General features: G+C 37.4%; 1 protein-coding gene across 1 annotated transcript in view; it reads left to right on the top strand.

Moving 5' to 3' along the window:
• The first annotated feature begins 5781 nt into the window (after nt 1-5781).
• The window catches only part of LOC107663355 (uncharacterized), a 39911-nt gene continuing 28215 nt past the window's right edge, over nt 5782-17477 (top strand). The window contains exons 1-3 of the mRNA XM_016453563.1: nt 5782-7303; nt 13259-13317; nt 15978-16065. Of these exons, the coding sequence (XP_016309049.1) occupies nt 5818-7303; nt 13259-13317; nt 15978-16065 (1633 nt within the window). The 5' untranslated portion in view covers nt 5782-5817. The remainder of the gene's footprint in view (nt 7304-13258; nt 13318-15977; nt 16066-17477) is intronic.

The raw sequence follows: 17477 nt of genomic DNA, 5'->3' as shown, positions 1-17477 counted from the left end.
GTTTTTTATTATTATTAAATTTTAATTTAAAAACTATTTTTAAAACTTGTTTTTTTTTAGTTTTAGTTAACATTATAACTGATAATGAAAAGGAGGATACAATTTTGATTTGATTTAATCTGTTTTTGATGTCAAAAAAAATTTTTTTTTATTTAAAATAATATGCTGTGATAAATAATTTACAGTAAGACCAGGAACAAGTGTTAAGAAGGTAAATGAGCACAGTTTTTATTTCACATCTACTGATGCATCATGGCAAACCAAGCCACAACATATGCAGCTAGTTAGAAAGCAAAGCATTTATTATGTGTTTATTTGGAAATAAAATGCTGTCGTTCTTATGAAAGCATTACAAACCCTACATATATCTCTGGCTTTTCAGTTTATTTGAGTATAAAGGCGTTCATAACTCATTACGAACCCTCATTAAACTTCATTCTGCATTAATTGTCTATCTGCATTCCGGCAGATCCTGCAATCATTCTTTGATTCGTTCTTCACTCTTGTACCTCGGGGAGCGTCTTACCTTACGTAACATGACTGTACTGCACCGCACTGCATCCTCCACATGATCACATTCTCACAGGGACCCCCGGCTTCTGACCTGGACTGCACTGCAGCCTGGAAAATTACATAACCTTGCATAAGATAATTAGCTTTAGTGATGCGCTCAGGAGCCTCATCTGCAGATGACTTTGTGAGTTCTCACACATTTCCCTTCCTAAATTGCACACAAGCTTATTTTGTAATTCCTTATAATGAGGGAACGATTTGTTGATGCATGTCAAGCGGCAATGTCAATATTCGATATTTGTAGCGTATAATTGGGTGAAATGTGATGGCAGCTATGTGAAAGCACACATAGTGTTGATACAGACAAAATCAAGATTTAATGATGCTAGACTTGATTTATGAACTGAACTAATAGGTTCAGCAGTCCGCTGTGAGAGAAGACAGACTGCCCCCTGCTGGTGTGTATGTATATGGACACAACTTGCTGTATGGCCATGTTGGATTTATGATTTTATGAATTTTTGTGATATAGAATCTGTTTATGATTAGACTGGTCTCATATGTTCCGTTTTCTAGGTCTACGGACTTATGCAGAAGCTTACAGGTTACAAGAAAAGTGTTTTAACAAATTGTCACATTATTTTTGGACTAGTAGTTGCACACTGATATGCTAATTGGAGATGCTGACATGCTAATAGGCCTGGGTGATATAGCTAAAAATATATATTTTTCATCATTTGATGGTATTTTTTAAATTGGTGTTTCCTTTTCATCAGAAGAGGCATCCTTTCAACCAGAGCTTAATCATAGTTATTTGTATGCAGCAAAATGTCAATACAAAATATTGAACTGCAATATTTTAGACTACACCATTTTATTTTATTTTGTTGTTATTGTTGATTAAACTGATCAAAAGTGAATTTATAATGGTATAAAATATATTTTTATTTCAAATACATGCTGCTCTTTTGAACTGTTCTTCAAAAAATCCTGAAAAATAATGTGCCATGGTTTCCACAAAAAGTATTAAGCAGCACAACTGAATTAGAAATGTTTCTTAAGCAACAAATCAGCATATTAGAATGATTTCTGAAGGATCATGTGACACTGAAGACTGGAGTAATGATGCTGAAAATGATGCTGAAGATGCACAAAAATAAATTACATTTTATAATCTACTCAAATAGAAAATGGTTATTTTAAATTGTAATAATATTTCACAACATTACTGTTTTTAAACTGTGAGTTTTTACAGAGCATCCTAGTAAGAAAGACAAGAGAGAGTGGCATGCTGCATGCATCACTTTCTTGTGGTACTAAAAGTGTTTAAAATAAAAGAGAAGAGCGGCCTAATTGTCTGACCGTAATCAGTTTTTCTATTTTAATTAGACTGGCAGGCCAATTTCCAAAGGGTTCGCTGTAATAAAGGTGCGCCCTGAGGGTGGAAAAAAACATTCGGAAACACACTTTCTGATGGTCTGCATAATTAAATTGGTATAAATGAAAGCTATATATAATGCGCTGTGTTCAAACCACCACCTCGCATGGGCAAAATGTGTTTTTTCTCTCATCCATCAGTATTTGTACCCATTTAGCTTCGCAGACGCTACCGCCGATGACGCCGATGTGGTTTTTAATGAAAACGTAATGAGATGTCGCGTTGATATGGTCTCTCATTTCTATGGGAGCTCGTCAATTAAATGCATTTCATTAGATGGGAATAGTTTGTGTGTAGTTTCGGCCGAAAATGTTCTTGTGCGTTTCTGTAATGAGTCAACTTGTTGAACATTGGTTATAGTTCATGAAGTGGGCGATTTTGATGCCTAGATATGATCCGTGATTTATTGTTTTTGACACACTTGAGATTTTGCATTTTGTAGCACTGCTTTTTAATTATGATGTTTGCTCGATCTGACTTTTAGGACAAGTGGAATGTTTCATCACCGACAGCCTTGTGGTTGGACTTGAAATATCAGTGGGGCGTCTTGCGTCAGAGCATTGCACAGATACCATGATGAGTTAAACTTGTTTTGGTAGTGGTAAGCATGCTTTACTCTAAAACAGAGTCCAGTACGATAGCGTTTCTGTGTCTGTGTGTGTGTGTTTGCATCGGTACGGAGGGACGGATAATGCACCAATGACTTCCTATTGGTTAAGGATTAGACTAATCCTGCTTCAGGTATAAACCAGGTAGGCCGTGGTCGCCTCCTCCTCCTCACGAGGGATTACAGAGGTTGGACATGTTTCTTGTACCTGTCTGCCACCTCCTCCCTCTCACATTTTTGATGTTTGACAAAGCCAAGCACTTGAACTGAGCATGACGTTAGTCCGTCTGTCAAAGCCGTACTAGGATATCGCCGTCTCACTTAAAGAACATCCACGATTAGGACCCTGAACTTGGTTTTTAGTTTGGTTTTGGCCCGATAATGTCCCTGGTTAAAGGATATTCCTGTAGCTTGGGGAAGTCGTCATAATGATGTGTTTTGGAGGGAGAAGACGGCCGAGACACCACCATCTGCATTGGGGCGAAGAGGAATGTTTGATCTCAGCGGAGGTTACGAGGGTGACGAACCCTTATGCGGTAGACACAGGTAATGAATCCTTCTTCAAAGGAAAATAATCTGTTTCATGCGTACAGGTGTTAACTCCTGTCTGATCAACACAGGTACTGACTCATGGTCAATTTATTTGGCTTTTGTAGTGCTTGTTAGCGCTATCATTTGGCAAATAAATACCTGAACTCTTAAATTAAATACGAGAATTTAGGTAATCTGTGGTCTGATGTATTTTCATTTGGAGGGCAATGACAAGGAAAAATTGTAAATGTAAAATATCCATTTCTTTGTGTTGTCGATTTAGAAAAATATTATACTGTAGACATTTGTACTTGTTGCTTTGTTAGATATATTTTAAGTGCTGTGGGGGCTGTAAAATTGAAGGCATTTCAGGTATGATAAACTTGGTTACATGTGATTATTTTTGTAGCGAATGAACAGTGAGTCATCAGGGACATATGTATGATGTTTTGACTGGTGCGTAGTGTTTTAAATAATTATAGCATTGGGTATCTTTTTAGTTGAGGTTTTAACAAGAGCATATCGGAGCTAAATTTAGAATATATGGCTTTAAAGTTAAACCGTAAGCAATTGTGTTCTTAAATATGTGCATGTAATTTAATTTATTAGGTAAATTGGAAATCGATCCAAGATCTTAATCTGAGTGGGTGTAAGCTCAAGATGCCAATGGCTTATGGTCAAGAAACTTACAGAAAACTTTTACTTATAGAAACGACTGGAAAAAGGAAAGACTGGTCTAGGATCAGTGCTCAGTGGCTTCTGTTGTGTTCTCAGACTTATACTTGTCAGATGTCAGACACGAGTTTATGAAGGATCGCTGGATTAAGGCAGATTGTCTGGAAGAAAAAAAGAAAAGAAAGAGTGACAGGAAAGAAATAAGGAAAGAGTGAAATGATGAAGCAAGGAGAGGAAAATAAATAAATAAGAGAAATAAATAAGGAAAGCAATTAAAAAGGGAAAGAGATGGATGGAAAGAATAAAATTTAAAGAGGAAAATAAGGAGGGTATTGGAAAGAAGAAAACAGGAAGAGAAGGAAAGAACAAGAGAACAAAATAAAAAAAGAATGGAATAAAGGAAAGATGCGGACAAACATAAAGACAGTACGGAAGGAAAGTAATAAAAATGCAAAGAACGAAGGAAACAAAAGTGGGAAAGAATGACGAGCGAAAGAAAGGAAAAGGCAAAGAGTGCTGCCGTTTGTTTGATTAAAGTTGTGGCTAATATTGACACAAATTAAGTAAAACATATGCAATCTTAGACAAAATTGCTGCCTTTGATTTTGCATTTTTGTTACCATAGTCTACCTGAAATATTTCCTCACATAAATTCCTTTGCACCGCAGGAATCTTTGTTTAAACATTGTCAAGTGAGTTTCTGGATCAGTCTAATAGTTTTTCTCTATAGCGGTGTAGTATTACTGGACAGGTGGGGTAGTTTTCATTGGAACCACTTGTGGGTGCTCTTTACAAGCACAAAATCTGCTCTCTTGTTTTCATAATCCAGATGGCTTTTAGGCCAGTCAGATTCTCCATATTAGAAACAGATATTCATGTTGTGCTGAATCCGAGCAAGCCATCTTAATAGCGAAGCTAAACTATTGGTTATGGGGTAGATGCTTTGAACTCTTCTCTTTGTATTTTCATAGTGGAGACAGCTTCTTCATGCACATTTAATGGCACTGGCTCTAGGGAAATCGTTTTCATTGCACATGATCTTTCTTTCTTATGATGCTTATAGACTCAGCTATTCCCCCCTCCTAGAGTTTGCATAGATGGTGGTAAAACTTTTTGAATGAACTTCTTTTAGCATAGACAAAACTTGCATGAGAAAACTGTTTGGCATTTCATCCTGCCCTCATGAAATGAGCTCCCCATTTTTGTTTGCCAATTTCGGCCTTGTTCATTTGGATGAGGAAATGCAATTGCGAGGGAGAGCAGTTTAGGAAGGGAGGGTAGGAAAAACAGAGCCAGAGAGAGAATGACCGAGGCAGGCTCTGGGAAAGGGAAGCTCTACAAAATGCCCTTTAATTTGGATGCCTTTTAGGATGGTGCAAATGTTGGTAACCGTGCTGAAGATACTCGCCGCCCCAAGCATCAGGCACCCTCCGTTTTAATCTTCAGTCACAGCAATAACTCCCACAGGGATTTCTCTACAGGTGCCTTGGCAATGGCTCCGCTTTAAGCAGACAAATGGTTCTGCTCCTTGTTTTGCTGTTACCCTTGGGACATGTGGGAACAGCTTGAAGTTCAAACAGACCCCTCTCGCTCATGCCAAGAACCGGAACATTAAGGAATTTGCCTACACTGCTGACTGCTGGGTTGCACAGACCGGTGTTTGACAGTAGTAGAAGACCAAAGACTTCTTAGTCTGTGGCTGCATTTATCGCTCCAATGCGCACAGGTTTGTGTTTTCGTAGAGTGCTAATTTTCCCCCCATAATCCCCTGCAAGGTAAAAATTGCAGTGAGGTCTTGCTGGGGCTTGTTTTAAGTTTTTTTCCCCCAACTCTGTCTCCGTCTCTCGCAAGTCTAAAGTGAGGGATTATGCTTGCCTTTGGAATGTGGCCTGGAGGTGAAAGACTCCGAGAGCGACTGTGTTAGAGAGAGTGCTTAAGTTGCAGAGAACAAGCTTGTGGAGGAGTGTCCATGATGTGATTTTTGAAGGTAGGATCACATCTCTTCTCCAAGACCAAGTTGGTAAAACTCTATACGAAGTTGGTGCTTTCCAGAATGAGACTCCAGGAGGAGGTACAGACTCTGACCCCTTTAGGAGGGGCTGAGAGGAGAGGAGAGGCTGAGCTGGGAGTTGTAAAGAACAACGTGGGAGAAGAGGAGGACGACAACAAAAGACGAGAGGCGAATCAGAGGGAGGAACGTCGAGAAAGCCCGGGGCAGAGGAGGAGTGCAGTTGGAAAGCCCAACAGGTGGCTTTACCTGAGCAGCACAGGGAATGGGGGGTGGAGGAAAGGGGAAGTACTAGGAATGAGGACGGACCGGTTACCACCTTTGCTCCAGGACAGCTGTGTGCAACAAGAGTCTGCGGAAGACTTCAACTTGGCTAGGGAAGACAAAGCATGGATCGAAGAACTCCGTGCTGATGTTTGCCACATTCCCATAAAGGAACTAAATTGTAATGCTGTTTTTGTGGAAAATGCAACAGAACCTCATGTGGTGGTCTTGCGAAGGCCTGCACATGGGCTTCGGCTCCTGGGCAGCAGAAGAGTGCTGAGCATGTTCGTCTTCCCGGACGACAACAGGAGACACCAAACCACAGCGACCGAACACCAAGACAGCGCTACAAGACCTCGCAGTGATTGTATGTTGGCAGCTACCAAATCAAACAACGATCTTCTGCCTACCTCGACCCCAAGTAAGCAAGGTTGCCCGGATGTGGTCCAGCGGTGTAGGATAAGACATGCAGAGCTTCGTGCGATAAACGGTCTAAAACCCGACATGCCGCCTTCTGTTAACCTGTTTCCTCATCCACTAGAAGAACCACCAATACGTCGGACTTTGAAAAGCAAGAACAAACCACGGCCCGTTAGCATGACTGTTCTTGAGCTCAATAAAGAGCGTAGTGGATCCCGGCATGAGCTCGCAAGCCATGCTTCCACTGGCACCGGTAGTTTGCCTCGTCCAGGCTTCCGATGGAGATGGTTTGGTCGTCAGGCAACTGGAAAGGAAGTGGTGGTGAAACAAACAAAGCTAAAGGAACCCAACAAGACTGAAGAACCGAAGACAACATTTGGATCACTCCGGAGGAGCTTGAGTCTAAGGATGAGACGGAATCGGAATCAACCCGAGCAGGAGAACCGAACTGAACGGAGACGCACTTCAAGTATCGGAGAACAATCTATGCAAACCACTCGCCCGTTTTCCTACCTCACCGGCAGGATGTTAACGCCAGCTCGAGAGCAAGATGAGGATCAAGGGGCCACGCAGTACATACAGTACCAAACTCAGGGCAAGGTGGCAGTCTTGGAGGTCCCTCTCCATCCTGCCAAACTAACAAAGCCCACCAAACAATTGCAACCAGAGACTAGTTTTTGGCAGCTAATAGCTAGTCGTTTTAAGAGAAAAGACCCGTTGTCCAGCGACAAATCTGAGCTGTGCACTGAAAGCCAAGCAGTTGGCAGCCACCCCCCTGTGAGAAATAAAAAGCCAGATTCTGTTGCTATAGAGACTCTAACTGGCATTGGTTTGCGCAGAGGTCAAGGTAAGTTGTGTAAAATGCATAATTTCATTCCACATCCTATTCTGACGCAGGAAAAGGTGCTGCTTTTTGTCTGAAGAGAACAGACTCTGAGTGCCAGGATGTAGCCTTGGAGAGCAGGGCAAATTGATTAAATATTAAAACGATATTGAAGGTCTGGCTTGGGCAGCACCAACAGGCATAATAAGAGGTTAAATGCATTATTCACTCCGAGTGCTTTGGCTCTGTTGGAGTGTGTGTGTGCTTGAGCTGTTAATTGGCTCCAAGAGGAGTTTTCTTCTAGTGTAAGTCTGCACTGCAATTGAATTAGGAAGCAAAAAAGCGTCCATCAAATCTTGTTTAATCATTAACGCTTTCAAGGTAATCAAATAGACTGCAGGAATGAGTCAAGGATGGATGATGTAGACGAATAAAGAGAGGGAATAATTTAATGACTCTCTTCTATTATCAGAACCTTCTACTTTGGAATTCTCTTCCTTTTGGAAAAATTTATACGTAACAATCCTATTTTCATGGGATTGGAGTTGGAATTTGTTTTTGCTTTCACAGCTCTGAAGGTTAAATCGTGACCCGGCATGCAGTCAACAAGCTCATGATATTTTAAACATGTTTTTGTTCCTTGTCTGTTCAATCTTTTGCCTGCAGCTTGTGCGTCGTCTCAGAGGTAGTGAAGACAAATAGTGCCGTTTCAGAGCTTTACGCTGTGATTTTTAAAAGGGATTAGGTTACGTAGAGTGAGACTTAACCTTAAGTCACCTCAGCTCCCTTGTAATCCTTATGAAAAATGTATTAGTTTTGCCTGTGGCATTTTGATCAGATGTAAATGTTTGTAATAAGTATGTGTGCAGCATTATATAAGGTTAGCACAAATTATATGGGTTGTTTTTATGATGTTTTTGGCTTTAATCAGTGAAGTCTGGCTTGCAAGCGCAGCGCGAAATAGCTGTTGAAGATGCTGGGTTGCAATATATAATTTGAATGAAACTTCTGCAAACACAAGATGACTGAAATGTCAGCGGAGAGATGCTAGCACATCTGCTATTGGAATAGAGCTGTCCTTATGTTTGAATTAGGAGGACATGTTTCAGGATTGAAGATGATGTTTTGAGCACTTATTATGTAGTGGAAACCCACATTTCAGCACAAGTCTCACCACAGTGTTAAAAAATTAAGGAATGGAAAGCTGCGTCTGTCTGTCTATCTATCTATCTGTCTATCTGTCTTTCTTTTATATCTAAAAATATACACTAAAATATGTTTGATTGCACTCTTGCATTTGTAATATGTTTTGAGAGTGTTATTCAGATTTGTTGATCCATATATTTTATTGGGCTGATTTATTAACACATTCACATTAAAGATGAATGGAGTCAGTGATGCCGAGATTATCCATAAATATCCATAAATCTAAAATCACTTATGTGTTAACATCTCAAAAACATGTTTTAGTCTTTAATGATACTTTAAAGATTTTGTTTAGGTTGTGCATCTCTTTCATTCTCAGAATAAAAGCAGATCTTTCAATCTAGTGCTATCAAATGATTAATCACGGTTAATCGCATCCAAAATAAAAGTTTTTATTTAAAAAATGTGTGTGTACTGTGTATATTTATTATGTATGTATAAATACACACACATACAGTATATATTTTGAAAATATTTACATGCATATACATTTATATATTTATATTCTTATATTTTATATTATATTTTGCATGTGTTTGTATTTATATATACATAATAAATATTAGGGGTGTAACGGTACACAAATATGACGGTTCGGTACGTACCTCGGTTTTAACGTCACGGTTCGGTATGGTTTCGGTACAGCAGGGGGAAAAACTTTTTTTTTTTAAATGGTTTACTGAAAAGGTTGCTCTTTCTTTAAATACATTCAGTTATAGTTTAAATGTTCTTAGTGATAAAAATCTACCTCAGCTTATGCTTAAAACTATACGGAGCCCTTTTACATTATAAGGTTACGCTGTCAAAACGCCATTTATTATTTGAATTTCCGGAGAGAGAAAAAAAAAACTGTATTCGTTCGGTTCACATGCGTAACGAACCGAAAGACCCGTACCAAAACGGTTCGGTACGAATACGTGTACCGTTACACCCCTAATAAATATACACAGAATACACACATATATTATGTGAACAAAAACTAATTCAATCCTTTAATTTGCATTTAATATGAATATGCAGAGACTAAATTTAAATAATAAACTAGATTGTCGTCTTTTTGTAACTGGACCTTTTTGCCACATAATAGTTTGCGTTCACTTAAATGATTAGATCAGTTCAGATGCAGTATTAGATATGATTCTTCTTAAGTTTTTGTTATGTTATATTTATTTCATGTTATGTTTTACTTTAACAGACAGTAGTTGGGCAGAATCAGTGACACTGCCACTTTAAAGGGTTAGTTCACCCAAAAATAAAAATTCTGTCATTAATTACTCACCCTCATGTCGTTTCAAACCCGTAAGACTATGGGATTACATCTCTGCCACATTTCTGCATGCAAAAGATCATATTTTGAGCGCGCAAAAGTGCATTTTGCACGCGCGCGATCTGAGTTTTGTGGAGAAAATGTTCGTTTCGCAAAGAAAAAAGTATTTTGAGTGCACGAAAATCAATTTTGCATTTAAAATAAGTTTTTGGATGTGTGCACATTTTCTCCACAAAACTCAGATCGCGCGCGTGCAAAATGCACTTTTGTGCGCTCAAAATATGATCATTCGCGCGCAGAATTGTGGCAGAGATCTAAGCCTATATAAGACCTCCGTTCATCTTCGGAACACAAATTAAGATTTTTCTTTTACGCACAAAAAGTATTCTCGTAGCTTCGGAAATTTACAGTTGAACCCCTGATGTCACATGGATTATTTTACAGATCTCCTTGCTACGTTTCTGGACTTCGGAAAATTTCAGTTGTATTGCTGTCTATGCAGGGTCAGACAGCTCTCAGATTCCATCAAAAATATCTTCATTTGTGTTCCGAAGATGAACGAAGGTCTTACGGGTTTGAAACGACATGAGGGTGAGTAATTTAATGACAGAATTTTTGGGTGAACTAACCCTTTAAAGTGATCCAATGAGAAGTTGGCCATCATGTCGGCGCCGATAGCCTTGTGGGCAGCGTGCCGACATACAGCGCTGTAGAGCTACGGGCGTCCCAAGTTCGAACCCTGACTCGAGGAACTTTCCCGATCCCACCCCCCTCTTTCTCTCCCACTTCGCTTCCTGTCAGCTCTGATCTGTCCTATCATAATAAAGGCAAAAATAGCAAAACAAATTATCTTTTTAAAAAGAGAAAAAAAAAAAATTGGCCGTCATCCAATCAATGGACTTGTGTTGATTGTAACAATCTACTCGCATTACCTTCTCTTGAAAAGCTCGCTTTAGCACAACAAGCTTCCGCAAATGACTTACAGGGCTTGTTTTCAGGCAGTACCATTAGTCATTCGTCAAATGGAGATAACAAATTAAGAGCCGTTTACACCCTTGGCATCTGCTCGAGTTTATTTTCACTGGTTACTAAGGAAACTCTCCTTCCCAAACTCCCCGACTGACCTTTCTTTGCGAAAGTTGACTGACAGCCGGAATGTAGGTGTGTTTGCTGAACTTGAGAGCTTTTTGGACCAAAGCTTATGTCTGCGGATTGCGCGTACCTGTCGCTACATGCCCTGGTAGTTTGACGAGCAGGTCGTTCCTGGATCTTGACTGTTTTCTGTCGCTGTGAGTTCTTTGTATTTTAAGCCCGGAAGGCTTTACCTTCCCTCACCTGCCTACAAAGTGCCAGACTCTCCTTACAGGTCTGCTCAGAAGGAATTCGAATGACTTTTCGGCCTTGGGGTCGTGACGGCTGGGCTTCAATAGCAAAATTGTGTGAGGTCACTTCAAAGGAAGGGAAGCTTGAAAGAATCCATTACTGTGTTTTATAAAGGCACCGAGGATTTCCATTCTGATTTTGAACAGTGCAAAAGAACTAGAAACACCTTGAGATATGCATTCTATCCATTAATTTAACCAAAATGCTCTGCATTTTTCAAGAGGTTTTAAAATGCCTATTGATTTCCATGCAACTCTATACGTCTCCAACTGGGCCTGAAATTGCACTATTTCTAAACCTTCTCCCTTCTGATTTGCAACAGCCTTGCCCTCTTTTAAAACTCTGAGTCATATTTTCTTCAGCTTGATGACGACGAAGTTCGCCTCGGCTCCCATATGACATGAAAAGTGCTTTGTTTGCTATTCAAATTGAAGCGCAACATCAGTTTGATGCTTTTTTACCACAATAGGGTTTAATTTTAGTGACAAATTCACATCTGTCGCTCCAAAATACCGCAGTATTTACTTGATACCTGCCTCATTGAGTTTAGATCACGTGTAGCCAGTTTTTATTTGACATCTGAAGTCTAATTATGTTGATTTGTTTTGACTCGAAACATCTTTGGGGAAAAAATGGTAATATGGCGTCCTGTGGGATTGCGAGGTGTGGTTGTCATGTTCGGATGTGTTTGCCTGTTGGCGTACGTCCACTTTTCCATGGATCTGTGTGTGAGAGCGAGGATGGAGGTTGAAAACGCCTGGTTTCATCAGGGCATGTTGCTGAGCGCAGCAGGAAGAATCTCATCTGAGTCACTTCAGCAGTTTGTTGAGTGTGAAGGGAGGGTGAGACGTCAAGTTTAAGTGAAGGACAGAAGAAAACACCTCCTGACTTGCTGTGCGTTACGCTTAGCACACCATGTTCTCACCATCGCACAAAAACTGAATGAGACTCTTTTTGGTACCATGCATGGAAAAATTCGCTCGCAAATGGGTTCATTTCTTGGTGTGTTTTTCTCACTGTCTCTTGAATCCACAAAGGGTTTTTCTTCTCTTCCCTGATGCTTTGAATAGTAATTTTGATTAGATTGGACAAGAGCAGCGGAGTGAAAAATGAACCGAACAATGCAGTGCTAAAAACCTCTGTGGTGCTTTAAACAAGGCTGCCCATGTGCCCTCTGTGATGATGTAATGGCTGTACAACAGATAGTGTGTGTGTGTGTGGCACGGAAATGGGCAGGATTTTACTGAGCCAATGAGGCTTGTGTTTTCGCAGTCATGTCGGTTCATGTAGCCAACTTGACAAACATGATTATTAGTAACAATAAAGCCTGTGATCTTCTGCATATGGAATGACATAATTTTCATTTACAGTAGGGACTGTTTTTGAAGGCTGTGTGTTATGAGGACCAGGAAGGACACTTAAAAATAAACTGATTTCTTCCATTTATTTTTAAGTGGCAGTCCAATTATCAATGTATGCATTCAAAAATGAATGAATAAAAGAAATTGAGAAATAAATTGACTTATTTAAATAATAAATAACTAAATAATTTTTAAAGGCAACGTTAGCTAGGTTTATCCATCCATTATATCCTAATTTGATTTTTATCCATCTATTTGTATTAAAAACAATAATTTATTATTATCCAATAATTTATAATTGACAATAATAATAATCTATTTGAAAAGTTATTTTTTGTTTATATTTTTACACAATTGATTCCTTCAGTTTACTTTTAAGGGACACTCCGTTGTCAGTGTATGTATTCAGAAAAAAAAAGAATAATCCTTCCTTTTTTTCAAATTGACAAACAAATAGACTATTCATCTGTCATTTAAAAACAAGAATTAAATCTAAATTATTCATTTGAATATAAATGTAGCATTTATTTGTCAGTTTGATAAGCCATTTATTTACATTTAAAAAATATTCTTAAGAAAAATAAAACTTAATTCAACATGCATCTGTTTTTTCATGATTTTCTGATTATCGTTGATGATTTCGTCAATAATATTCCAAGTCGATGGCCATAAGGATTGTTATATGTGTAGAAGCAATGTATAGTGTTGGTTGAAATGAAAGACATCATAACTTACTAAAGTTTTCTGTCTGTTTCTTTCCAGATTCCTTCGTTAACAGTCAGGAATGGACATTGAGTCGATCAGTACCAGAGCTCAAAGTGGTGAGTGATCTTCCCACCCTTTGCCTTGTCATTTTATCTCTTAACATTATGCGGAACAGTTGATCCTGACATGAATTTATTCAGCAAGCAGTGAGTTGTCCGTCAGTCTCTGAAATGATATTTCTGCTCATCACTCTTGAGTTATTCTGCTGATGTTCCCTCAGAATAGCCACCAGTCAGAAAATACAGAATTCAGTGATGCTTCATACATGATATCATTGTCAAAATGTGACTGGAATAACTCAGTTTATGCTATATTATTTTGTACACCACAGATCATAGTTTTACTAGTATCAGTATCGGCTTCATGGAAGAATAATCATCCAGAATCATAATTGTCCCATTTAAAGAACACCCTCATTCTAACTTCTTACTATGAGGCAACGCAATGAAACCATATGCTCATAAAGCTTTTACATGCAGTCTTCTCCTAATGAAGTTTCTATCCTCCTCTTTGCTCTTGAGGCCTGCGGCGGCCGCTTAGGTAACGAACTGCTCGTCTGGGCCTTTATTACGGAGGAAGATTGTTACTGTTTGAACCTTGTTAACAGTACACACCACCCTCTGATGAACCCAAACGCTGCTCAGTATGAGCCTCCGGTGTTTAAATGATGACGGAGGAGGAGGATGTTTGGGGTTTTGGGAAAAGAATGGACAGAGTTTTTCCATTTCCATGACGAAAGCAGTATTCAGTGCTCTTTTGAAGGTCAACTTGGTCCTAGTGATGCATGACCACATTGACAATAGCTGGTGTTAGCATTTGTTTATGCATTTAAATTTAGATTTAATTACTGTCATTAATATTGTACAATATCAAAGAGGGCAATTTTTTAAAATTGATATTTACACTTTTTCATTTAATTTAATTTAACTGGTCTGGTGTATTTAGCCATAATTAAGGTAAACATTGTGTTAATATATTAACTAAAATATTAAAAATAATTATTTGCTATTATAATAATAATTAGTAGTATTAAATAAGTGTTATTTAATTTATATATTATTTTTATATTTAATAATAATAATAATAATTAATATTAAAAATAATTATTGTTTATTAGTTGTTTGTATGTATGTATATGGATTGTGTTGATTTCATTATTGTCATTATATTGTTATCAAATAATACAAAAAATTATTCCTTTTTTAACTGATATTTACACTTTATTTAATTTCATTTAACTGGTCTGGTGTATTTAGCCATAATTAAGGTAAACATTGTGTTAATATATTAACTAAAATATTAAAAATAATTATTTGCTATTATAATAATAATTAGTAGTATTAAATAAGTGTTATTTAATTTATATATTATTTTTATATTTAATAATAATAATAATAATTAATATTAAAAATAATTATTGTTTATTAGTTGTTTGTATGTATGTATATGAATTGTGTTGATTTAATTATTGTCATTATATTGTTAACAAATAATATTAAAAATAATTCCTTTTAACTAAAATATAAAAAAATATTATTTGCTATTATAATAATAATTAGTAGTATTAGTATTATATAAGTATTATTTAATTTATATATTATTTATATATTTAATAGTAATAATAATAATAATTATTATTATATAATTATAATAACTGTTTGTTAATTGTATATATGTACATTGATTGTGTTGATTTAATTATTGGCAGTATAATGGTATAATTTAGCTGCCAGACCAGTTAAATGAAATGAAGTGAAGAAGTGTAAATATAAGTTTAAAAAATGGCTTTGTAACAGTTTTTTTTTGTTATTGACATTTTTAGCTATTATTAATACCTTATCATTTAAATGTTGGTTCTGCATATTGTTTAGACGGACTTTTTCAAATTTTCTATGGTGAATATCGGGGGGGCAATCATCATGTGAAAAGGAATTAAAATATCGAAAATGTGTTAATCTGAGCAGTTTGTCTTGGTAGCTGAAAGTCAAATGATCAAAAATAATAATTAGCATTCAACATTCAAAGTTCAGGGGAATTTGAGTTCTTCAAAAGTCTCCATCTGTCTTTATTGATGCTAACCTCGTCGTTCCTTTTCAATATTTGTTAGAGGAAGTCCTAGTGCTGGGCGGTATGACCAAATGTTTAAGTGACATACACCGGTATTGCGGTATTTTAAAAATTCATATCGTAACAAAAATAAACACCGGTATTCGGTATGAACCGGTATACCGCCCAGCACTAGGAAGTCCTTCATCTCCAGTGTTTGAGGAGAAAGACGGGTAAATCTGTCCTCGTTAGGTTTATAAGGCTGTCTGTTCGCAGCGGTGAGGGAATTATCCGTGCAGGAACAGCCGTCATACAGTGGACTGACAGGCAGAACAGTTGCATCAGGTGCGAGGAAACTCCTGAAAGTTGCTTCCTCCATGCTTGAGGTGTTGTTTGACGACTCGTTAGAAGGAAATCCTGGATGCACAGCGGGTGTTCTCTATCTGTCAGTAGTGAATAGTTGATGAAAGTTATTATTGTCTATTAGGCAAATGTTTACAAAAACACTTAGAGCACCTTTAAGTTTCATTAGTAATTTAATATCCTGAAATGAATCCCATTGATTATCTTCCAGACAGTCATTTGTTTTCTCTTCGGTGTGCTTAATGCACCCAAACACTGTTGTTTGCTGCTCTGTTTTGGCCTGACTCGTGTCTGTTTCTGCATGCAGGGCATTGTGGGAAACCTGTCCAGTGGGAAGTCGGCGTTAGTTCATCGGTATCTGACAGGAACATATGTCCAGGAGGAGTCGCCTGAGGGTGAGTGAGCCGTGGGGAGGACCGACTACAGCGTGTTTGTCAGGGCCAGTCACCCAACAAGACCTCCTGCCACGGAGCAGACTTTGCTGGCCATGAATTTGTATCGTCTCATATGCTCATCTGTGCACTGCATTTATTTATTTATTTTTATTGGAACAAATTATTTTGTCAGCTAGAAATGGCCTGTGATGGTTTTGGGTTGACACTGAGGTTAAAAGTCAAACTTTAGACACGTGTAACAAGCTTCAGTCAAGATCCTCTTTTTATTTGCATTAGTACCTTTTTTTTTTTTTTTTTTAATAAATTATACTTTTTTCCAGCAAGGATGCATTAAATTGATCAAAAGTGACAGTAAAGACATTTAGATTTTTATTTCAAATAAATGCTGTTCTTTAGAACTTTCTTTTCATGAAAGAATCCTGAAAAACAAAATGTATAAAGGTTTCCACAAAAATATGAAGCAGCACTACTTTTTTCAACATTGATAATAATCAGAAATGTTTTTTGAGCAGCAAATCAGCATATTAGAATGATTTCTGAAGGATCGTGTGACACTGAAGACTGGAGTAATGATGCTGAAAATTCAGCTTTGCATCACAGGAATAAATGACATTTTCTGATATATTTAAAAAGAAAGTAGTTCTTTGAAATTGTAATATTTTTCACAATATTGCTTTTTTTACTGTATTTTAGATCAAATAAATTCAGCCTTGGTGAGCATATAAGGGACTTCTTTCAAACACATTTAAAAATGTTACTGACCCCAGACTTATACAAAAATAAATCTTCTGGGTTCAATACATGCACATAATCAAGACTTTGAGTTGTTCCTCAATTTGTAATAGCAAAGAAAAATTGTGTTGTTGGTAATGCACTTACACAAGAAGCCTATGGGGCAAGATTACCGTAGAATCACTGTTTCGAAAGTATCACCATAAAGCAAACATAATATGTCTTAACACGAGTCTAGTATGATAAAATCACTTACCAGCCTTTCCTGAGTAAGTCGCATCCAATTTTATCATCATATCAAGCCAGCAAACAACATTTTGTGAAAGGTTAACTAAAGGAAATTGTATTTCATGTATTTGTATTGATTTTATGTAAAGAAAATTACATCTGTAATGCATAACGAGTAATTACACTGCTAAGTGGATGATTTTTAGACAGTTTTTAGCTCATACAATACACATTTCTGTATTGAAAAAGACAGAATTGACTGCTTTAGCCAAAATTCCAGCAGTACATTGTGTCTGCAGTATTGTAAATGAGATGTTTGTTGTAAATTAAGAATAAAAATGTATTGTTTTAGTGAGAGCGTGTCAAAATAATTGTAAAATGTTGACAATATATTTAAGCTTGCATTGAACCCGGAACATGGTGAACAATAGCCGCGTTGCTTTAAATGAGGT

This window comes from Sinocyclocheilus anshuiensis, unplaced genomic scaffold, assembly GCF_001515605.1.
Source record: "Sinocyclocheilus anshuiensis isolate Anshui unplaced genomic scaffold, SAMN03320099.WGS_v1.1 scaffold2333, whole genome shotgun sequence".
Classification (NCBI taxonomy): Eukaryota; Metazoa; Chordata; class Actinopteri; order Cypriniformes; family Cyprinidae; genus Sinocyclocheilus; species Sinocyclocheilus anshuiensis.
Note: the sequence above shows the minus strand (reverse complement) of the source record. Positions and strands in the feature narration are given on the sequence as shown.